Here is a 24,465-nt window from a genome sequence, read left to right as displayed (position 1 = left end):
CCAAGCACTGTCCTTAATTCTGGGGATACAAAGAAAGGCAAGAACAGAGTTCCTGCCTTCAAAGAGTTAAAATTCAGATGTAGAAGACAATACGCAAACAACCATGTTGATACAAGATTCAGTTTCCCTCCTTACAGTCTATAAGCTGGTGACACTGATCTCCACAGTGTTCTTCACACACCACATACAATCTGCTTTTTACTACTTATATCCATGTCTGAGAGTTCTCCTTCATCACCATTGCCTTCTGCTTCTCTGGCTTCCTTCAAACTCATCTCAAATTCTGCTTCCTGCAAAGAGAACTTATCTGTTGACTTCTTGTCCCTTCACCTCTAGTACCCTTCCTCCGAGATTACATTTCATTTACACTAAATGGCAATGATGCTCTTGCCCTTTGGACAGGTATCCTACAGTCTGATGGTCTGAAAATGTAGCTCCAGTAGAGGTGCAGGGAAGGAATCAAGAACTCTTCAAGTTGGGGAACAGAGGAAAGCATAGAAAAGCTCAGGTGTGATAAGAGAAAAAGGTCTAAGCACCGAGGAAACTATCTGAAAAATGGGAGATCTCGGTCAGACACAAAGGAACCTCAACTTTTAGGGAAGAAGATTCAAAGCCTTCTTCTTTAAACATGTGTGTTGATGATTATAGTGAGTGGTTAAGTGGTAAATAGTATGGATAAATTATTATTTTTTATTTATTTTAGTTTTCAACATTTACTTTTGTAAGATTTTGAGATCCAATTTTTTTCTCCCTCCCTCCCTTCCCCAAGATGGCAAGCAATCTGATATAGGCTATACATGTACAATCATTAGTCATGTTGTAAAAGAAATCAGAACAACAGGGAAAAACTATGAGAAAGAAAAAAAAGAGAGAGAGAAAATAGTGTGCTTCAATCGGCATTCAGACTCCATAGTTCTTTCTCTGGATGTGAATAGCATTTTCCATCATGAGTCTTTTGGAGTTGTCTTAGATCATTGTATTGCTGATAAAAGCTAAGTCTATCTAAGTTATCGACAGTGTGGCTGTTACTGTGTAACAGTGTTTTCCTGGTTCTGCTCACTTCACTCAGCATCAGTTCATGGAGGTCTTTCCAGGGTTGTGTTTTTTTTTCTTTTTTTTTAGGCAATTGGGGTTAAATGACTTGCCCAGGGTCACACAGCTAGTAAGTGTCAAGTGTTTGGTTTGAGGCTGGATTTCAACTTAGGTCCTTCCTGACTTCAGGGCCGGTGCTCTATCGACTGTGCTGCCTAGCTGCCCCTAGTTTCCAGGTTTTTCTGAAATCTGCCTGCTCCTCATTTCTTATAGCACAATAGTGTTCCATTTCATTTATATACCATAGTTTGTTCAGCAGTTCCACAACTGATGGGCATTTCCTTAATTTCCAATTTTTTGCCACCATGAAAAGAGCTGCTATAAATCTTTTTGTACATGTAGGTCCTTTTTCCTTTTTTATGATGTCTTTGGGATACAAACCTATGGTATTGCTGGATCAAAGGGTGTGCACAGTTTTATAGCCCTTTGGGCATAGTTCCAAATTGCTTTCCAGAATGGTTGGATCAGTTCACAAGTCCACCAACAATGCATGAGTGTTCCAGTTTTTCCACATCTTTTCCAATATTTATCATTTTGAAGGAAAATTATTAACATTGATAATGGTAATAAATACTGGAAAATTAACAAGGTGAGAAAAGGAAAACTACTTATTTGGGTTTAGCTATGTAAAGGTAATATAATTATAGACATTTATGTTAATTTTTTATGATTTATGTTTGATTACCACCTAACACAATAATAATTATGTGCCAGATATGAATCACATTAATATTACTGTGTTTTGTTTGGTTAAAAAACTAAAGTCTGCATATACTTATTTTCATAGTTTGTTCCCACTGTAGCCTGGGTCATCTGCTCATGCTGCAGTTGTTTTGTGATGTCATTGATGATGGTTATTCACAAAAAATTGTGAATCCATCCATTGATGATGGATATTTATTTGTGCAAGTCCCAATGCATCTATCCCTTCTCATCCTGTGTGATCCTTGTCCAAGTGTCCCCCTAAATACTCTTCATAGGATCTTTCCAGTGTGGCAGAAGCCTCTAGGTAATGCTGAATTTTATTCACATTAGTACAGCACTCAAGTCTACTTCCTTATTCTTGCTATTTGCTTGTAACTTTAAAAAATTTAGAAGCAACATCATTTTCTACCTTATGGAATTTATTGAAATTTAGAACTCATTTTGCTGAAATGTGGGCATTTCAAAAGAAAGGCTTCTGACCACTGTATTATGCCATTTCAGAAGGCGTGTTTACTGGATAAAGATGATTTATCACATCCATGAGTCCTTGCAGGTTTTTCTCAGTGCCAGACTGGGGCAGCATAAACTGCAAAACCCCAGCTTAGTGGCAGCTTTCTTTGGTTCTTTACTACAAAGAGGAGATACACCTTGGCAAGCCCATAATAATTTTATAAATTGCACCCAGAGAAAAATTTATATCAGCGCCTATTCTTAAAGGCCAAACTTTATTGTTCTGTTATATGAGGTAGGCTCATTTAAAAGGCATGCTCTATGTATAATAAAGGCTTATTTGTTCTTAATTGCTTATTAAGTACTTGCTAACAATTAGAGCTTGTCAAAAATGAAAAGGGATGCTTTTGAAGCCCTATAAGCAGAGGCTTAGTACAGTCCCTGGAATAGAGAAGGCACTTACTTCATAAATTCCTTGACTAGATTTGACTTGATTTGGGAGGTAGTTAATCTTCTATCTCTGCAATCTTAAAGTGGTAGCTAACTTAGATTGCTTCTGTGGGGGTGGGATATAGCAAAAGAGCACTATATTTCATGGAGGGAATCATGATAAGGTAACCTTGGAGGTAGCTTCCAACTCGGAGATGCCAGCCATTATTCACATGTCTTGCATGGAACCAGACTTTCACCTCACTTCCTGGCCACCAGCTCCAAACCATGCTTCCTCCAGTCTGTCCATGATCTGCACCTCCTCCCCACTGGTACTTTGAACTCTTCCTGCAACTGTTCTGAGCCTAATAGGAGAGAATTCACTGTATTTTGTATGAAACTGGGCCCCCATCTCACTTTCTGGTAACCAGCTCCAAACCATGCCCCTTTCACTCCGTGTGTGTACCCCATGATGCTGCTTTAAGTTAGCTCCTCTGGGGCAGAGATTATCTTTCTTTTTTGTATTTATTTCCCCAGTGCATAGCACAATGTCTTACATGTAGCAATCATTTAATAAATGCTCTGTGGCTGTCTCTGTCTGTATCTATTAATTCTATTTTCATTGCATTAATGGAATACTCTGGAATTTTTCTCCATTTACTGTGTTTATCTATGAATTGTCTTCTTAACTACATTATGAGTTACCCGAGGGCAGGCAGCTAGGATGGTAGTTCAGTTCTCATTACCTCCTATATTACCTCTTCTCTGAATGATTACAATTTATTTATTGCCTTCCCAGCCTCAAGTCCTTCTCTCCAGTACGTCCTCTGCAGTTTCCAAGAATTTCCTAAAGCATTAGCCTGAATATGCCACTCCCTTACTCAAAAAGCTCCCTTTCCTCTTTTTTCTGTCTAGGATAAACTATAATCTCTTCTGTTTGGAGTAGATTTCTAGTCTTTCATGATCAGACCCCAGCCAACCTTTCTGGATTTGCTTTACATTCCTCCCTCTTTATGCACTCTCTGGTCCAGCCAAACTGACCTACCTGCTGTTCCTCATGCACAACATTTCATCTCCCATCTTCCTGCCTTTTCATGTACTTGCCATGTCTGGAAGACACTTTATATAGACCTATACATACTATAATACCTAAACAATTGCAATAACTGCAGGGGAATCCTACTTTGACCCAAAATCCTAATATGGAATTTATATCTATATCATATATCCAATCAACAGTTTATAAGTTTTCTTATGGTAATAAGCTTTATTCACTACCAATTTGATTATATAGTCACTGGCTCTAGGAATTAGAGTCTAAATAAGATAAAGAAATGAAATTTTCCTTTCCTCAAATCAGTCTAAGGAAATTGTTTTGTGGGTTTCATGTAATGATGAGAAGTAATAGTTACTGACTTTTTTTTTTACCCAACAAGAGCAATTCTGTTTTCTTGGTATTTTTTCTTTTAGCTATATATAAGAAATCTACCCCCTCTAAAAGTCATCCATACTTTTAATTATTGTCCAGAATGATAATTCACATTTTTAAGAACAGGCTAGCAGACACATGGTTAGGTTAATGGTTATGAGACAAAAAACTTAAGGCTTTAGTGGATGACAAGCTTAGTCTGGATCAGCAGTATGGTGTAGATGCCAAAAAAGCTAATATGCTCTTAGGTTGCATTAATAGCAAATTTAGTATTGCAAATATGCACTGTATTCTGCACTGGTCTGATCACATCTGGAAAATTATGTTCTGTTCTAGGTGCCCCAGCCAACAGGCAGTTCAATCCAGCATATATTAAGTACTTATTATGTGTAAGGCACTGTGCTAGGCGATTGGGACACAATAGAAAAAAAATGAAACATTTTCTGCCCTCAAAGCAGCTTACATTCTATTGGAGACATACAATAGGCACATTAAATACAAGTCGTATATGAAGTTAAACAAAATGAGTTCTAGAGGCAGAGTGCACTAACAAGTGGGTGGGTGGGGGAGATCAGTACAGGACATATCTAGTAGCTAGCACCTAAACTGTTCTTTAAGGAAGTAGGGGATTCTAGCTGATGATAAAGAGAGAGCTCATTCCAAATGCAAGGTCCTATTTCTTTTGTAGATGAACTGTTTGGTTGCTGAAAAGAGCAGAAAAAGAACGCTTGTGATAAAATCACCTTGTGAAGAACCACACTCTCTCAAATAGAGGAGAGACACGGATTGTTCCTCATACATGATACTCAGTCTTCCAATTCCATGGCTTTTCCCTAGCTGAAACTTGTGTCTGAAATGTTCTCTTTCATTATCTGTTAACCTTGATTCTTTTGCTTTCTTTAAGATTCAGATAAAATCACACTTTCAAGAAGCCTTTTGAAATCTCTCAGCCCTGACCACTGATGCTAAATGCCTTTCCTCTGAAATTTACCTTCCATTTACATTGTGTATATCATTCGTGTTCAGTTTTATTGTATTGTATTCTACATTAGCATGTAAGCTCCTTGTGAGCAGGAACTGTGTTTTGAGAGGGATTGTGGCTGGATATATATTATTTTTTATTGTAATTTTCTATTTATGTGCCATTTCCCCATTAGACTCTATGATCCAAAGGGGCAGAGACTATGTCTTGTCTAAAATTTGTTTTCCTCTCAGCACCTTGGATAGCTCTATGCCACACTAGAGTCTTAGCAAATGTTGTTATATCAGATTGAATTTATGAAGTTTCTGGGCATTGCTTCAATTAGAATTTTATAATTTAGTTTTTTTGTGATGAAAAAATAATCTTGCCGGTGTGTTAAATTGACTTTCTCATTTCTTTAGCATTTGTAATCTTAATATTGAATTTTGTTGAACAGAACTGTGTTATTTAAACTGCCAAATGTTCACTGAGGTTGACTCAACCTGATGTTAATAAATATGTGTGCCAGTAAGTTCTAGTCCTATTAGGTAAATTTGTAACAGACATTTAAAAATTATTAGCACTTTCTCTTTTGTTGCTATGCTGTTCTTTTTTCATAATAATGAAACTTGAGAGGCAGTGTGCCACAGTGGGTAGAAAGCTGGCTTTTAGGTCTGGAAGGTCTGGGTTTGAGTCTCTGCCTCTGCTACATATGGAATGTGTGTCACTTAACTTCTCAGTTCAAGTATGTACCATAGGAGGTGTTTTTTTTTTTGTTTTTTGTTTTTACCTAGGAGTACCTTTTATACCGATGAAATCACCGGTCCTATCAAAAGCAAACCAAACTTAAGAAACCTAAATTAATATCTACTTTAGGATTCATTGGTATATTTCATCACTAACTAGTAATTAATTTTGTCACTGATTTTTAACATTTCAAATTTTGAAAAGTTGTAATTTCAGGTTTACTATTCCTTTTTTTTAATTTCTGACATAAAAATTGAGGACTATATTATATTCACCATTTCCTTATATGGTGAAGACATATTCTCAAATATAGCATGGGGATATATTTGTGTGACTCTAAAAGGGCAGAATAGACATCTCCAGTCTCTTTTCTGCCCATACTTCTCCAAAAGAGATTTTAATTCCTGCCAGGAGGGGAAGTAAGAGATTAGGGCAGAAGCTTAGCCACTGTGCTTTCCTCAGAGAGAAGAGATACAATACAGAGTTATATCTATCTGCTCTCTTAAATATTGTTAGTCTAGGGGATATGATTTTCAGGTTGAAGCTAATTTCTGATCATTGCTTCATTAATTGGGAAAAGCAGGACCCCAAGCTTTATATCCAAGGTTGAATTCCCTTCCCACCAAATACGAATTCCACAATGAACATACATAGGAAGTATCAAAGAAATCCATTTATACAAATCAGTAGCAAAATTATACATAGGAGAATATATATCAGATAATACAGAGTGAAGGAGCTCTACCATTGGTAGCTAGGTAACTCATCTTAACCAAGATAGTCCTAGATCTCACCCAAGGGGAAGTTCCCCAAAATCCCTAATGTAGAAAGCATAGGGAAAAGGACATGATGGAGCCTGGCAGCTCCTATTATGGAGCATCTTCCCAGAGTCTTTCCGTTTAGCAGTCTGAAGTAGTTCCATCTTCTTCTCAAAGCTGGAAGCCAGAAGAGCCAGGAGTGACTTCAGAACCCAAAGAGACGAGACAGGTCCAAAGATTTGAAGAGACTATAAGAAACTAAAGCTTTCTTCTCTGCTGCTTTCACCAAATCTTCCCTGTCCCTCATGTAGGCACAGGGCATTGATTTTCACCAACGAGTAGAGTCTCCTGTACTGATAGGCTTTGGCATTTGGGTTACACTTATATTTAAATCATCAGTAATCCTAATAAAATAGATTATGGGATAAGCTTATAGCTGTACCTCAGTAACTATAGGTATCTCGCAATAATCAAAATAAATGTGCTTCAGTTTGTAATATGTCTAGGCTATGTACACTCATCACACCATGTGCCTTTCCATCACACTCCGGGTGATACTCATTTTCAATTCTTCAGAGACTATAGTGTTCCATACTTCACAGTAATAAAACAGCTGAAGAACAGTGATATCAGGTGACTTTGAATGTTTACGTTGTGCCATTTAGGAGGCTCTCCAATGTTCTCAGTTTTGATGGAATCCAAATTGTGCCATCTATAAAGAGGAACATCTGTAGGACCTTACCATGTTGAGGGATTCTTACTTGCCTTGAACTGTCTGCTAGAGCTTCTCTCAAATAGTGGCAAACACTTTCATCAAGCATGCATCTCTCTGTTTTATAGCTTACTGGACATTAATAATCAGAGAGTGCACGAATAGGATATTTTCTGTTCTTCTTTCTTTAAAGGGATCTTTATATCTGTATAATCTACATAGTAATCTGTACACATTTGACATATATATGTGTGTATATATATACATATGTGTGTGTGTGTGTGTGTGTGTGTGTGTGTGTGTGTGTGTAAAATACCTTGCAATTATTGGGCTTATCCAAATACTGCAATAAACTATCATTAAAATTTCCAAATATCTCATTTGTTTTCAAGAGATGCTAATATTGAACATCTCATATTTGTTTTGTTAAAAAACAGAATATACAAATCCAGTGCACTATTATTGTTAGTATGGTATTTTAGCTTAAATGTTATTATTGTTGTTGTGTTGTTTCAGTCATGTCCGACTCTTTGTTACCCTGTTTGGGATTTCTTGGCAAAGATATTGGAGTGGCTTGCCATTTCCTTCTCCAGCTCATTTTACAGATGAGGAAACTGAGGCAAACAGGGTTAATTGACTTGCCCTGGGCCACGTGGCTAATAAGTGTCTGAGGCAGGATTTGCACTCAAGTCTTTCTGACTCTAGATGCAACATCCTCTCCACGGTACCACCTACTTTCCCCTTTAGTTAAAATGGGTATTCTTAATTATTTTCTTAAATTACAAAACAAAAAACTTTTTTGCTTTTTTTCTCAGATATTAAAGTGCATTAAGTCATCACTTTGTAGTATTTATCTTTTGGAGGATCAGTGTCAATAAAAGATGTTTTTCCCACAAATACCATTCTTTCTCTTTCCCCTTTTGTTCCTCACAATGAACATCAGAACTTAAAAACCAGGAAAAATGACTCTGAGGAAAAGGACTATATTATTTAGATACCCTTACTTCCTTTTCTTCTCAGGATTATTTGTGTCTCTGTCCTTTATTTTGAGTGTCATTGATTTGTTAATTTTTTTGATTGAAAAATAACCTTTTATCATACAATTTAACCAGTGAGTACAGGTATTTCTCATCACAAGTGAAATGGGGGGAAATTTTATTGTGTATTACTAGAATACTCATAAAAACATCCAACCTCCCTTAATGACATATGTGGTGTAATAGATAAGACTCATAGGATTCTTGACTTAGAGCTGGAAGGGACCCTGTTAGGGGCTGTAGAGTCTAACTCACTTCATTTTACAGATGAGTAAATTCAGGTCCAGAAAGGTTAAATGACTTGCTCAGGGTCATTCAGATAATAAGCAGTAGACCCAGGTCCTCCTAACTTGAAGTCCAGGACCCTATCTACTATGCCATGCTGCCTTCAGAAGATCTGGCTTAAAATCACAGCTCTGACACTTACTCCTTATATGACTTTGGACAAGTCACTTCCAGGAGTCAGTTTCTCTCTGTAAAATGGAAGGCTTAACAAAACAATGGCTAAGGTACCTTCTACCTTGAAATATCCAATTCTATGATCTTTTTTGTTTGTTTCATAATAGGTTTAAAAAATATTTATTTTTAGTTTTCAACATTCACTTTAATGAAATTTTGAGTTCTAAATCCCCCTCTCTGCTTCTCTTATTCCCTCCCCAAGTTTGCATACAGTAGTCTGATATTGGCTTTACATGTACAATCATATTAAACAAATTCCCACATTGGTCATGTTGCGAAAGAAGAATCAGAACAAAAGGGGAAAACCATGAGAAAGAAAGAAAAAAGGAAAAATAGTATGCTTCAATCTGCATTCAGACTGCATAGTTCTTTCTCTGGATGTGGATAGCATTTTCCATCATAGGTGTTTTGGAATTGTCTTGGATCATTGTATTGCTGAGAAGAGCTAAGTCTATCAAAGATGGTCATTGCACAATGTTGGTGTTACTGTGTACAATGTTCTCTTGGTTCTTCTCACTTCAGAATAGGTTCTTTAGGTCAAAACTTGTTTGATTCTTTGATTTGGTATTTCTGTGTATCTCTCTCTCTACGTCTCTGTCTATGTCTCTCTCTTGTTCAATCATCTAAATTTAAAAATGTGGTTTTCAGTATGTGGGAAAACAAAATCAAGTAACCAAAGAGGACTATACAATCTTTTTCTATAGAATGGTTACTCATTATGGAAAGGTTTGATAAAAATGAAGTGATTTTTTCAGTTTATTTATATTCTGTTTCTTTAAGTTGTTATCTTTTTGGACACTTTAGCAATCAAATAATAAAAATACTGTCTCCCCACCTGCCACACTGACTTTGCTTTAATTTTGTGTAACTTGTCTTGAAGTTCATCAGCAATATTTTTACTGTAAGTTATTTTACTTTTAAAAGTATTATTAATTTTTTAGCCTTCTAAAGTATTACTTCATTATGTGTTGGGGGCATTTTTCCTCCTTATATAAGTGCACCTCCAATTTGAAATGAAAATCAATATTCACATTGATTACAAATTCCTAGAATCATAGGTTTGTTTTTTGTTTTGTTTTGTTTTGTTTTTTTAATCTGGAAGGGCCTTTAGGGATTATTCATCCCATTCTCCTTGTTTTACAGATGAGGATATTGAGGCCCGATAGATTAAGTGGCTTACCCAAAATTATGCAATTAGTGGTAGAGTTTAGTGGAACCCAGGTCTCTGGATTTGTTGCCAACTGCTTTTTTCCCCACAAAATCTTGCAAAGAGTACAGTAAAATGACAGATAACTTGTAAGTTAATTGTGAGATACCCATTTCTGATTTCACATCAGCTTATATTTTCATGTTTTAGAATATTTAGCGTATTTTTATAGAATTGCACATGAACTGAAGAAAATGTTGTTCTTCAAAGTTTCAAACTCTTACATTTTTAATCATTAAAAAATCCCTTTTTCTTTGTTAAATTTGTAACAATGTGTCATCTAGTGCTTTTGAAGGGAAAGGGACCCTCATTTGTAATCACAGATTCACTGGAATCCACATCATACCTGTGTTGGGTGAAAGAAGCATTCTCAGGCAGCAACTTATGTGGGCTGTGACTTTGATTCTTTCCTGGTAGGGATTGTTTGATTCTTTATTCTTATTTCCTTAGAGCTGAGCTCAGCTTGACGCCGATAATAAATACTTGACTGATTGATTCTTTGGAATCAGCATAGAAAAATGTTAGAATATAAGGGCACAAATGATGTAAATACATAACTGGGGAGATATTTGGGCCTGTGCTTTGACTAATCTAGGAGAGATGCATGGCCTGGGAGATCCTTGAGTGAAGGAACTCTCGCCCCGGGATTGTTTTCTTATGTTAAAAAATCCTCACATGTAAATTGACACCAGTTTATAGAAAGCAAAATCAGGCTTGGATCACAATATAGATCATATCCTACTATGGCAAAATTTAAAATGAGTAGACTCTGCATAGACACCCCCCCATATAAGTTTTCCGTTGTAGTTCTCTCTAGTATAATGCATATGGTTAGAATCAAATTGTTGCCTTTATCTAGATGGTTACTACACTTCTATTAATGTGATCTAAGATAACATTAGCATTTTTAGCCATTACTTTATATGGTTGATTCATTATCTCTTATGCTTACATAGCACAATGAGCTGGTCACTTCAGGCCTTCAGGTCCTTTTCAGTCAAATTATATCCATACCACATTTCCCTTACTCTGTAACTTTACATTTGAGTTTTTAAGCTAACTGTAGGATTTTATATTTGTCTGTATTCCATTTCATCTTAATAGTTTTGGCTCACTTTCTAGCCTATCGACGTCTTTTTGAATCCTGCTTCAACATTGCTTCCTTTGTCTCCCAACTTTGTCATCTTACAATTTGAGCAACACACCCTTTCTGACCTTATCCACATTATTGTCATAGAATATTAGCACCAAATTGGGTGAGACAGTATTAGCACACCGTGGTCTGCTAATGACCTGGATTTAAATTCTAATTGCTGTTTTCTACCTGTGTGACTTCAGCAAGATACTTAACTACTCTGACCTCTGTTTCCTCATCTGTAAAATGAAGGTTTTATGCTATCCATCTCCAGAGAAAGAAGTGATGGAGTATGAATGCCAATTGAAGTATGGTTTTTCTTTATTTTTCTTTTTGTTGGTTTTTTTTGGGTCTGTTTTTTCTTTCACAACGCAACTAATGTAGAAATACATTTTGCATGATTGCATATGTATAACTTATATAAAATTGCTTACCTTAATGAGGAGAGGGAGAGAATATGGAACTCAAAAATTTTAAAAAAAGAATGTTAAAAATTGTTTTTACATGTAATTGGTGAAAAAAATAAAATACTAAATTAGAAAACCAAAAATATGATTGTAAGTCTCAGTAATCTTTAAGGTTCTTTCAGCTCTCAGGATCCTATGAATTCATTGATAAAAATATTAAACCAGGATATAGCGATACACACACACACACACACACACACACACACACACACACACACACACACTCTTGGAGACCTCACTTCAGAAGGTGTTGCGGTGGAAGGAACTCTGGATCTGGAGTGAGAGAGTATCTGTGTGTTTGAATCCTAACTTTGAATCGTATGACCTTGACAAGTCCTTTACCCTCTCTACGGCTTAATTTCCTCATCTGTAAAATGATGAAGTTGAACTAGATGGCTTCTAATGTCCCTTCTAGTGCTAAATCTACTAATTTACTAATTTTTTTGGATAGGATTGTGAATTCAACTAACTGTATGTTGTTCATCCAGATTTGGTATCAGTAAGAATCCTGGGTTTGAAGGCAGGTTCTGATAACTTTATAGTTGAGTGACTTAAGACAATCAATCAATCAATCAGTCAACCAACAAGCATTTGTTAAGTACCTACTGTGCACCAGATAGGAGCCAAAGATCCAAAGGGAAAAAAAGAATAGAACACAATCTGACCTAAAGGAGCTTACCCTCTTATTAAGGAAGACACAATATACGTATATAATAAGTATATATATGTATATATATATATATGTGTGTGTGTGTGTGTGTGTACTATATATGTGTCTACCCTGAAGTAGCTATGACTAATAGAGTAAAGCACACTAAAAATGTTTTCAGCAACACTATAGAAATGAACCTTTTAAGAAGGAATGATATGTTTTATTGGATAAAATGCTCATTTGGTGGTATTCAACATTTCAATTTTATTATTTTGTTTACCTTCCCAGACCAGTATTAAGGAAGGATTACTCTTGAAGCAGACCAGCTCCTTTCAAAGGTGGAAAAAACGTTATTTCAAACTTCGAGGTCGCACTCTCTACTATGCCAAGGACTCAAAGGTAAGAAGTGAGGAAGGTAGTGGCAAATCTCTGTAAAATAACTATCATTGTTTGTGAAGTCAAGTTTAATTTTTTTCCTCTAGAAACTTATTATTACACTATTTTCTTTGGAGTGAGTTAAGAATAAATTCAGTTAGTATTCCTTCTTCCCAATTCTGCCCCGTCCAAGGGGTAATGGTATGAAGTTCGCAATCAGAATGCAAAAATGATCTTGCCAAGACGTCATTTTCTGCCAAACAAGTAGTCCTGTAAACATGTACCGTAAGGATAGTTTTATAATAAGCATTCAATGTAATTCCATTTTTATTATATAGACTAAATTAGTGCTTAACTTTATTTCTGTGTAAAACAAAGATTAACTTACGATATGAAAACAAACTTGAGGTTTTTGTCTGTTTTAATTCTTTTCTAATTGTCTTATTCTTTAAATTTTATGAATCACAAATAGACATAGTCTGATGATGGGGAAGTCAAACTTTAGCCTTAAATTGAGTTAAAACTCTTCACTAGAAAGTACTTCAATGAATCTAATTAGATTTAATCTTCTGTTCAATGGTCAAATAGGTATGTAAAACTAGTGTTCTGGTACCACTCCTCATTATGCAGTGTGAAAAGTCTCTGGGTACTAGCAGTTAATAATTAGTATGGCTATTCATGCTGTTGATACAATTGGTAATGCCGTTCAGAAGCAGAAGGAAAAATGTCAGATACTTAAATATTTTGATTGATCCGTGACCTCAGCAACATAGATGGAGCAGATCACTATCTATACATATAATATAACTCTCAACCAAATCTTCCCATAAATTTTTGAGAGGGAAGCTCCCCATGGTCCTATAATCTTTCTCTAGATCTCTTGACAATTGATGGCTAGCAATTGAGAATGATGTCAATCAGTTCATGCTACATAGTTGCCATATCTATTATCTATACACATACATACATATCCTTTATGCTGCTTTTGTATAATTCCACATTCTAATATGTTGTAGTTGTGCATCTTTTTCTTTCTCTTTGTGTGACCACATGCTTAAATTCTTCAAAGAGTGAAATATACCATGGAAGTGTCACCAGAAGAATATTGATGTTTAAAAAATGGAGATTTGTTTCAGGGAGAAGCTTAGAATCATTTAAAACCATGCACAGTTTCACAAGGGCAATCTGGTTTGCCCCCTTTCTCCTCCTCAGTAATGGGCCCACACTCATTCTCTTTTCACAAGTATCTTCCAAGAGGGCAATTCTATGGGATATCCATCCTATTGCATATCACAGTGTGGAGAGTAGGTCCTCTTCATCTACTTTCTTGAGTTCTTATGTGTCTCATTCAAGAAGCTCTGTGGGCTAGGTAGATACAAACAGCACAATATCATCCTGACAAAATCAGATATATGGGAATCTTGATAGATATTCAGTGTTTCTTTCCTCTTCATTGTCCTCCTTTGTTTCATCAGCAGCTTAGAGAGAATCCCCTTCTATCTGGGCTCTGTGCCATACAAATTCTGTGACAGTAGCAAACAACTTTGGCAAGCATATGTATGGATATCTATGTCATTTGTTTCCATGTCTATATGTCTTTCTATATATATGTGTGTATGTCTCTCTCCTCCTTCTCTCTCTCTCTCTCTCTCTCTCTCTCTCTCTCTCTCTCTCTCTCTCTCTCTCTCTCCTCTGTCTACCTATATCTATTTATATGTGTGTACCACAAACAATAGACACAGTGGAATCTTGTATTCTTTCCACCTTTTAGTCAATTGTATTGATGTAAAGATTCATTCTGCTTTTTGAATATCATTTGCAAAACGTGACTGCTCCTTTCTCATACCTTTATCAAAGATGTCCTTGATATGTGAGTACATTATTCTTATAAAGATTTTGTAAAGGTAAGAAAGTAAGCATATGAATTAGTGGTTATTAAATTTTTCTTGCTTGACTTTTTCAGGAAAAATAAAACTTAGGTTTTTTTCCCCCAAGCCTTTGCTAGCCTTCCTTCTTCCAGATATCTTCAGAATCTATTCCTCAGTGCCCTTAAAATTCCATAGCCTCTCGCATGGATCTTCTCTGTATACATGCGGTCTATTGTAGCTGTTTTTCCTGTCATTTTCTTTAGTGTTGTCCCTATTTCCTCATATGGCACATTAGGAACTTTGATATGAAAAATCCAAACTCTAGTGACTCCTTTTTTCACTGAAGGAGAAAGAGTTTGTTATAGAAATCTTATTGCTGGGCTTGGACCTAACTCCCAGCCCCACTCATGCATTTGCTGGCTCTGTTTCCTAGGGCAAACCATTGAAATTCTAAGAGCCTTAGACTACTATGCAAAACTCTAAGATATAGAGGGGTTATGATCTTTGTTGGTGAAGGGAGTGCTTTTCCTGACAAAATCAGATATGTGGGAATCTTGACAGATATTCAGTGTTTCTTTTCTCTTCATTGTCCTCCTTTGTTTCATCTTTATTTTTTTCTTTAATAGTATTTTATTTTTTCCAATTAAATGTAAAGACAATTTTTAACATTCATTTTTTATAAGATTTTGAGTTCCAAATTTTCTCCCTCTCTCCCTTACCTCCTCCTTCTCTAAGATGGTGAGCAATTTGATATAGGTTGTGTATGTGTAGTCATGCAAAGCATATTTGCATATTAATCATGTTGCAAAATAAGTTATTTCATCTTCAAATAACCTGAGGACGATTTGGCTTAGTTGGGTGTATTGCCAAGCTTTCAGTAACCTTGCTTTTCCCTCTACTGTACCTGATTGTCTCATGAGGCAATGTTACGCATAATCTTCCATGATCCTCTCTTCTGTAGTCATGTCTTACAGAGGGGTTGTTATTCTAAAGCAGTGCAGTCCCTGGGGCCATCCCTCTGCTCACCAAGAACATCAAGTGTTTTCTGCCTCAGGTAGTGTGTAGGTCTTTTTGTTACAATTGCTTTACATCATTTAAATTTCCCTAGGAAATTGTGTTAGTGTATGTCAATGTCTTTATTTTTAATCAGTCTCCCATTTCTCAATAACTTCCTTTAATAGATTGGAGGTGCCTCAGTTGTGCATCATGCCTTTTTAAAAATTATTTTCTAATTTTGTATTGAATTCAATTTTTATCTCTGCCAAGTTGGCAGTCTGACTCTCCAAAGACTGCTGATTCTGAAATGACTAGACCTTTGGTAACCAGCCATTTTGTCTCTATGAAACTATAATTAATTTAATTTGTTGGTATTTCTGATTCTTGCCTTACCCTGTGCTTCCCAGTTCTCTTCTCAAAGAAAGTAATCATGATGTATAGACATGAGACTTCTGTATAGTTTACATTCCTTAACCTTACTCATTTATTGCACCTAAACCATATTTTCTAATAACGACTTTACTCTTCTCTGTGCCTACCTGTCCACTGATGTAACCAAGCATTAAAGTGTATTATGATTTAGTTTGCTGGGTTGAATCCTCCATAGAATTTTTTTTACCTCTTTACCTCTTCAGTCTCTGCAACAGGTAGGAGCAAGTAAGCTGCAATTATTTTCAGGGAAATTGTGTTTTTGCCCTTGCCTTTTTGGGTAAATATTTATCTTTAACACTGCAGTATAAGATGACCAAGATGTCTAAAATAAATAAATAAAATACATATAAAATGTTTCTTGTTGCCTTTGAACACATGATAAAACCACTTCTGCTAACTTCTTTATTTGCCTTTCTCAGAGGAAAAAAAAAGATAATCTTTCCATTTAATTGCAACTTCTTCTTGTCTTCTGATTTCATTTTTAGTAAAAATGTCAATATTGACATGACTCAGTTTATTTTTTAAATTTGTCTCTTTATTCGTCACTGTACAGGGATATCACATTTGAAGTACCAACAACTAAGTTAATGTTTATAGATTTGAAAACTGTATTGTGTTACTCTTAACACCCTATGTTGTAATTTCTGCTGCTCTGCTATTATCGTCACAGGAGTAGAAATGGGCTGTGTACGAATGAGGGCAGTTTTATATTTTTCTTTGTTTTATTGCTTGCTGTATTCAAATAATTCATCACTAGGTTTGAAAAATTTAAGAGTTTCTCTGTACATGATTAGACAGGCTGTCTGAAAACAAACTTAATCTCTTTCTGGGACCATTCCTAAAGCTTTTCCTTCTTGGTAGGACTTGTCTGCACTTATGCTCTACTGGCATAGCTTTTGAGAACAAAATATTGTCTCCATATCACAATAATTTTTTGGAGTATGACTTGGTAAAGGAAGGGATAACTTTCTATTAAACACTTGTAATTGATATCCCAAACTGGTAATGATTAAAAGTAACCTCTGGGAAAAAATATTGTGAGATTTCATTTATCTCAGGGAATAAGAGATTAAATGAAAACTAGGTGGCCATGTGATTAATTGTTGTTGAAAACTTTATGAAAATAAGTTGAATTTGTTTTCACTGAAACATTATCAGACCTCAGGTTCCCCCGGAGAAAAGTTTTGTCTTTTCCCATGGGAAAGGATTGCTGGAAGGAGAGTTTTCTGTTCTCTATCTATCCAGAGAATGTAGCATCTCGTTTTGCAAATTGAGGCATCATGAGGGAAATTGTGAGCAAAAAAGTAAACATGGTATTTGGATGCATTAATGGAAGGATATGTTTGCATTTAGGAGGTGAAATTCTTCTTGTACTTGAGACTGGTTGTCTCTTACCTGGAGTACTGTGTTTAGTTGTAGCTGTCATATTTTAAGAGGGACACTGACTTCCCCGCTGGAGAAGATCCAGGGAAAGTGATCTGAAATGGTTACAAACAACCAACAATGCCATAAAGAGATCTGTTGAATCTATCTCAGTTGGGCTCAGTCTTGGGGTCGAGGGATTGAGCCCTAGATAAATAAAATTATGTAACTGTAGTTAGTAGAAAGGACCCTGGGTCTGGAATCAGCAGACTTAGGTTCAAATGCAGGTTCTTCCATTTACTACCTGTGAGATCTTAGACAAATCATCCCATCTCTCTCCATCATGGTTTCCTCATTTGTAAAATGAGGGGGTTGGATTAGGTGACCTCTAGAAGTACTGTCAACTCTAAAACTGTGATCGTATATTAAGAGTAGCTTGGGGAAGGCACACATTTATTTTCAAATATTTGAAATAAGAATAATAGTTATTCTGAGTAACAACTCCCTAGAATTATTCAAGGTAACATGCCATTAAGTGGACATTATCAGGAGGAAGATTTCAATTCGAAATAAGGAAATATTTTATAATTAGAATTGACCAAAAATGGATTGAATTGGCTCATAAGGTAGTTTCTTGTTCATGTAGACATTGAGTGATTACTTTTTAGGGATAGTATAGATAGTGTTCATTTATTAGCTAATTAGCTGGACTGGAGGGCCTCTACTGTCCCTTTTAACTCAAAAATCCTATGATTCTGTAAGAATTTTACTGTATAGAGAGTGGGAATGGATGAGAGAAGATAGGCAAAGTTAGACAGAACACTAGACTTGGAGTCAGGAAGACATGAATTTGAATGTCATCTCAAATGTTTGCTATCTGTGCGACCCCACACAAGTTACTTAGTTTCTTTCATCCTCAGTTTCTTCCTTCTTAAAATAGGGATATTGATAGCACCTATCTTACAGGGTTGTTGTGAAGATCAAATGAAATAATATTTATAAAGTGATTTGCAACCCTTAAAGTGCTGTAATAATGTCACCTATTATTTGTTGGATTTTTCTGTTTCATTTTTAGTATTGAAAATTTCATTTCTATTTTTAACCATTGAAACATTTTGTTTAAATTAATATTTAAACATATACTCCAAAAGATCTCTGATCTTGTTGATTTGAGGCTTCCCTCCAAAGATGTAGATTGCAACTACATCCATACCTGTCCATCCTGTGCAATTCTTGCACATTTATTCCCTAAAGATGGCCACTCAGGTTACTGGAAACATTCCTTGCTTCCTCATCACATCCAAATGGTACTAGTGGAGCATTCTGGCTATCTACTTCTCAACCTTCACTCTTGTCATATGACCAGCCCATCTTTTCTCCCTGTTTTATAATTCCTTGATGACATCCTTTATCCTGCCCCCCATCCCCCCCATTCCCCACCTCCGTTTTCCTTGTAGTTTCTTGTTGGTTTTATGTTGCAGAAGCTCACACCTATCATGTACCTCTCTCTTATTTGCTTTCTGATATTCATCTTTAGTTCTTCAGAGAGAGTGGTGTTCCATTTCCTTGACATATGGCAACAGCAATAAAACATTAGTATTGAAAAGATAGACTGTAAGTATATACAATTTAGCTTTCTATGCCATTAGGATTGCATGAAAGAATAGTGGATTTCTTCAAGCTCAGAATCTTTTATTTTTCCCATAGCCAGATGGAGGATATACAAGGTTTACATAAAGAAGGTTTGTTGCCTGATAGGCCCAACTAGTGAATTCTCAGTTTCACTGTCATATAATTACTTATAATAGTTTTTGATAATTCTCTTTATTTTGTATCTGTTGTAAAGCTGTAATTTTTATTTTTGTAATTTGATTTTCTTCTCTTTTTTAAAAAAAATTGTAGGAAGGCATGAGTTTATACTGTTGGAGGGAATATGCATGTCAATGAACTCTATTAAAATTCTGTTAAAACATCCAAATAACTAAAGTCATTTGCATTCCAAAATAGAGTCTAGAGATGAGGTTTTTTTTTTTTTAAAGCATTTTATGTTTGCGGATCCCACTTTGTGGGTTACTCCCTGATGGTTTTATTTTTAGGAACTCTTTCAAAAGAGAAATTACTGAATCGTATCTGCAAAGCAACTTTTCCTACATCTTCCTCCTTCATTCCTTAAGTAGCAGTTATAAGAATGATATTGTAACACAAAGGTAGCTAATGATATCTCTTTTCAGATTTGTATGTAATGTGTTTGTGTTCTTTTTCATTTAGTCTCTAATATTTGATGAAGTCGACCTCTCGGATGCCAGTGTAGCTGAATCAAGCACAAAAAACGTCAACAATAGTTTCACGGTATGTTGTAGTTCTGATAAGTCTTGTCTAAAGCAATCCAAAGACCGTTTACTGATACTATCAAGAATGCACCTATTCAAATTGTTCATCACTTGTACTTATTGAGGAATTTATAAATTGAATAAACTAGCACTCTAGCATCATTAAATTAGGTACTCTAGCACTATTCCTGTCATGTCCTTTCTCTATATATATTTTTTGTTAAATTGATTTCAATTATGAAAGTCAGACCTTTCCTTTTGATTTTGTTGCTTTTATGTATTATTTCCTTTAAATTCAATATTTAATTCCATTGATCTTGCAGAGGTATATTCTATGAATTTCTTGTTTGTCTTAATTCTTAATTGGGTAATACTTTTGTGAGGATGAAAGCTTTAGGCATGAGAAAAATTTTAAGTTTATATTTAGGAAACTGAAAGAATGAACATGATTATGACAAGCTTTTGTTTGCATGCTCTGAAAAAATTGTTAATTTTCTAGGTAGTGTGGATGGAAACGAAGGGATAGAATTTAGATGATTTGCATAGTGTTACACAGCAGAGAGTACCTAATCTCTTATATTCAATATTTTCCTTTTTTTCCCCTAAATTCCCTCACTCCTGACTACAAAGACAATCATATCTTTCCTGTGCTTAAAAAAGCCTTCCTTTGATGCTGGTGCCCTCTCAGTCCATTGTTTATTTCACTTCTCTTTCAGTTAGGGGGATTGAATTCAGAAGAATGACTGAGAAGGGGGGACAATAGGCCCAACTACTTGAATTCTCAGTTACATAATTTTTATAATCATTTCTTATAATTCTCTTTATTATGGCTCTGTTGTAAAGCTATTAATTTTTACTTTTTTTCTTTCTTATTTTTGATAAAGTTAGCTAGCATTTTAAAATCGATTTTCTATGTTTAAAAAAACCAACAGCTTTTTAGTTTTGCTTATTACTTCTATGGTTATTTTGGTCACGTTTCTCTATTTCAGCTTTGCGAAGGTCCCTAGTCCTTCTCATTCCTTTAGAACTATAGATCTTATCCAACCCCACTGGTCCAAGGAAACACAAAGAATGAACAGTAATGTCTTGGGAAAAGGCATAACAACAGTGGGCCTACAGAAGGGAAAGGAGTAGTGGTAAGACATAAATTTGTAGTAACTACACCACAGAAAAGTCATCAAAATGATTGATAGTGATAGCTGCACACTAACTGAGGAAGAGAAATAAATGAAACATTTGAAGAAATGAGCCGTCTCAAATGGCTGTGAACAAATACTTCTTAGCAAAGGAGGAGTCAGTGTGATACCATGGAAAGGATACTGAATTTGGAATCAGAGGACATGGGTCAAATCTCAGTTTCATCATTTATTACTTCTGTGAACTTCAACAAGTTGCTTAGTCTCTTTGGGCCTCAGTTTCCCCATATATAAAATAAGAGCATTAGATTTGATGGACTCTAGCGGTCCTTCCAACTTTAGATTTATGATCTTGTGAATAAATAATAGTACTAGCTAAATGAGGACCAAAACTAGAGCTCCTAAGGAAGAATTCAATAAATGTAATTAGAGATTACAGAATTTAGAAGAAAATTTGGATACCTGCTCCATAACAGTAGATTATCAGAAATAGAATAACAGAAGTATAATGCAAAAATACAGGAATAGAAGGAAAATGAATAGAACAAATTTAAAAAGATAGAATGTACGAGACTCTTCCAAACCAAGAATAATGAAATTGAAGATAGACTATAAAGATAGAATGTACGAGACTCTTCCAAACCAAGAATAATGAAATTGAAGATAGACTATCAAGAAGAAATTTAAGAATTATGGGTCTTCCAAAATCATAACAAAAGAAAATGTGAATATTGTACTTCAAGAAATTGTACAAGAAATTGTGCCAAGACATATTGGAAGCTGGTGGCAAAATAGAAACGAAGGAAATCTACAGAACAACAAGAGGAAACTCAAGTCTAACTCACCAATACATATCCTGATCAAACTTTAGAACTATGCATTGATATACAAATTTTGCAGCCCACAAGATTAAAAAAACCCTTCCATATTTCAAGGAAAGTCAATTAGATTGTGATTATCATAAGATTATTCTGTGTTTATAATATAGCAAAGGAAAAATATGTTATGACATTTCAAAGAGGAATGATTGGTTGGTACTTGGAAATGATAAATCCTCAAAACATGAGGTTAAGCATTAAAGAAAATAATTGGATGTTCAATAAAGAGAAGAATTTGAATCATTTCTTCAGAAGAATCTGATGATTATTCAGTATGCAAATTTGCCAAATTGAAGAATGGTAGATACTTTCATCAGCAATGAAAGACTAAGAAATTAAATGTGTGTTTTCTTGTTAGTATGACTAAATGATAGCATGGATATTAGGGTGAGGAATTTTCTTTTTATTTGTTTTAATTTTTTTAAAAAAAATATTTGCACATTGAAAAGTTTTGAGAAGTCAAAGAGGTCAGTGGTCTAGAAAAATCCAAGAAACAAAAGATGCATAACGATAAAATCAAGTAGAGAGTAGACAGAAGAAGTGAATTAATGTTTCAGGAAAGAAAACTCATTCTCTCACTAGTAAGTTAATATTATAGCTGTATCATTGAATATATTGTTTTCCTGGCTTTACTTAATTTACTTTGATCACTTCATTTAAGTCTTTCCATGCATCTCTGTATTGCTCATACTCTTCCTTTCTTATAACACAACATCATTCCATTATATTTATGTACTATAATTTGTTTTGCCATTCCTCAATCCGTGGGCATCTACTTTATTTCCACTTTTTTTTGCTACCACAAAAAGTGCTGCTATAGATGTTTTGTTGTGTATGGAGCCTTTCTTTTTTGTCAGTGACCTCCTTGGAGTGCATGCCTAGTAGGGGAGTCTCTAGGGCAAAGGGTTATTTCCACAATTACAAGTTGATTTCCAAAATGCTTAAAAAACCACAACTAATTCACAGCTCCAACAATAATGCAGTGGTGTTCGTGTCTCTCCCCGCATGCAACATTGATTATTACCATCTTTTCTCATCTTTGCAATTTGCATGGTGTAAGGTAAAACCTTGGGGTTATTTCTATGTGAATTTCTTATTACTAGTGATTTGGAGTATTTTTTCATATGATGGTTATTAGTTTGCAGTTCTTTTGAGTACTTTTCATATCCTTTGTCCACTTCTTGGATCCCTCCTTCCTTTTAACTTTTCTACTTCTTATCCTTTCTACTATTCTTCTGGTACTCAATCAGTCCATCAATAAATACTTATTAAGTGTCTGCTATATGATCAACATTGAACTATAGAAGAAATAGCGTTTAAGAATTCCTAGAAAGACCAACCTATATCACTTGACACAGTGCATTTTTTAAAATCCATAATATAAAAAATAGAGATAAGATAAAAATTTTTACTTTAAAATAAAAGTATTGTAATTTTTTTTGTGTCAATTGATGTGCTTGCTCTTGTTTAAAACATTGTTTTGTGATTTATCAGGGCAAGGACTCAATTTTGTGTTACTAGTATGCAGCTCAAGCCCCATTGTATATAATAGTCATTCAATAAATGTTTGGTGATGATTTCGCACCTATTCCACTCCCTCTCTGCTATTACCAGTGTGTTTAATTTTTGTTAAAATTCATGTTGAGAATTTTCACATTATCTTACTCCTTCCTATGAACTTTCAGTCTCTTTTTGAATTTGTTTTGCCACTTGTATTTATTCTCTTTCTTTATCTATTTTCTGTTATGTGTTTCAACTGCAGTAATAGTTGACATAGCAAGAGTACTGCTGGTACACACAAGCTGTCATTTTGAGAATAGAAAGAAACGTGGTGGCCTGAAAGATTTTTCCTTTTATTTCATTGTTGTCACTTTGGTTTCAACCCAGGTGTTGAAGTTAATGGGCAAGCTAACTTCAAATTAGAAGTAAATATGCTTTTAAAAGAAACGATCCACTAAGGTCTGACTGTACGGTATGATGTGTTTCTTTTACACCAGGCAAAAGCAGTGTTAGTGTTGAAAGCCAAGAAGCTTTGCATCTTATGTGGCTTTAGGTATCAGTGTTATGATTGAGGCTAATGGAAAAAGCTGACCCCTGAGAGGCTGACCTTAGGGTAGGTTGTTTTAAAAGCCTTTCAGTTCATTGGTACTATTGATTTATTTTGGAATGTTAGCTGCACATTTGTGTTCTAATAATCACTTTGGACCTGAAGAATGTTATTTTTCCAAAAGCTTTTCAGCTACCCATATTTACTCTAATAGTCAAGTAAGATTCAGTCAGTCAACTAGCATTTATTAATTTCCTACTTTGTGCCAAGCACTGTGCTGAGTGCTGGGGACACAAAGAAAGGCAGAAAGTAATTATTACCTTTGTAAGTTGCTTTATGCCTTTTTTCTTAACATTTTTGTGTTCTTTCTCATTTCAGCCTCAATGTCTCTGTGAGATAGGTGGGCTTATGTGATTGTTTCCATCTTACAGACTAGGCAACATGTAACCCTCACAGGTTAAATAAATGGCTTTCCCAAAGTCACATTAGTTAGTGATAGAATAGAGACTTAGAACCCAGATCTCCTGAATCCTAGTTCAGAGGTCTTATTAACTTTGACAATTTCCTCTTTATGTAGTTCCCCCACCTTTCTGGATCTGATTGCTTTTCTCTTGATGTCCTTTCATCCTCCAATTTTTAAAGAATCCAACTCCACAGGGTAGTAAATTCCAAAGAAACTAATTCCATTAATTCCTATGTAGTTTATCATCACTGTGTGCCACCACTTTACCAATGGTAACAAACTCTCTGATGCTTTAGTTGTGTAGAATTTTCTATTTCGTGTGTGTGAGTTAGATCTAT

General features: G+C 35.2%; 1 protein-coding gene across 9 annotated transcripts in view; it reads left to right on the top strand.

The window, feature by feature from the left end:
• Positions 1-24,465, top strand: part of DGKH (diacylglycerol kinase eta) — a 226,951-nt gene that overhangs the window by 75,281 nt on the left and 127,205 nt on the right. For all 9 annotated transcript variants that reach the window (XM_078147618.1, XM_020977016.2, XM_078147617.1 and 6 more), the window contains 2 exons: positions 12,529-12,639; positions 19,542-19,622. In XM_078147618.1, the coding sequence (XP_078003744.1) occupies positions 12,529-12,639; positions 19,542-19,622 (192 nt within the window). The remainder of the gene's footprint in view (positions 1-12,528; positions 12,640-19,541; positions 19,623-24,465) is intronic.

This window comes from Phascolarctos cinereus, unplaced genomic scaffold (assembly GCF_003287225.1).
Source record: "Phascolarctos cinereus isolate Bilbo 61053 unplaced genomic scaffold, phaCin_HiC Scaffold_7;HRSCAF=346, whole genome shotgun sequence".
In the NCBI taxonomy this organism is placed as follows: Eukaryota; Metazoa; Chordata; class Mammalia; order Diprotodontia; family Phascolarctidae; genus Phascolarctos; species Phascolarctos cinereus.
The sequence above is the reverse complement of the archived record's forward strand: the minus strand, read 5'-3'. Positions and strand labels throughout refer to the sequence as shown.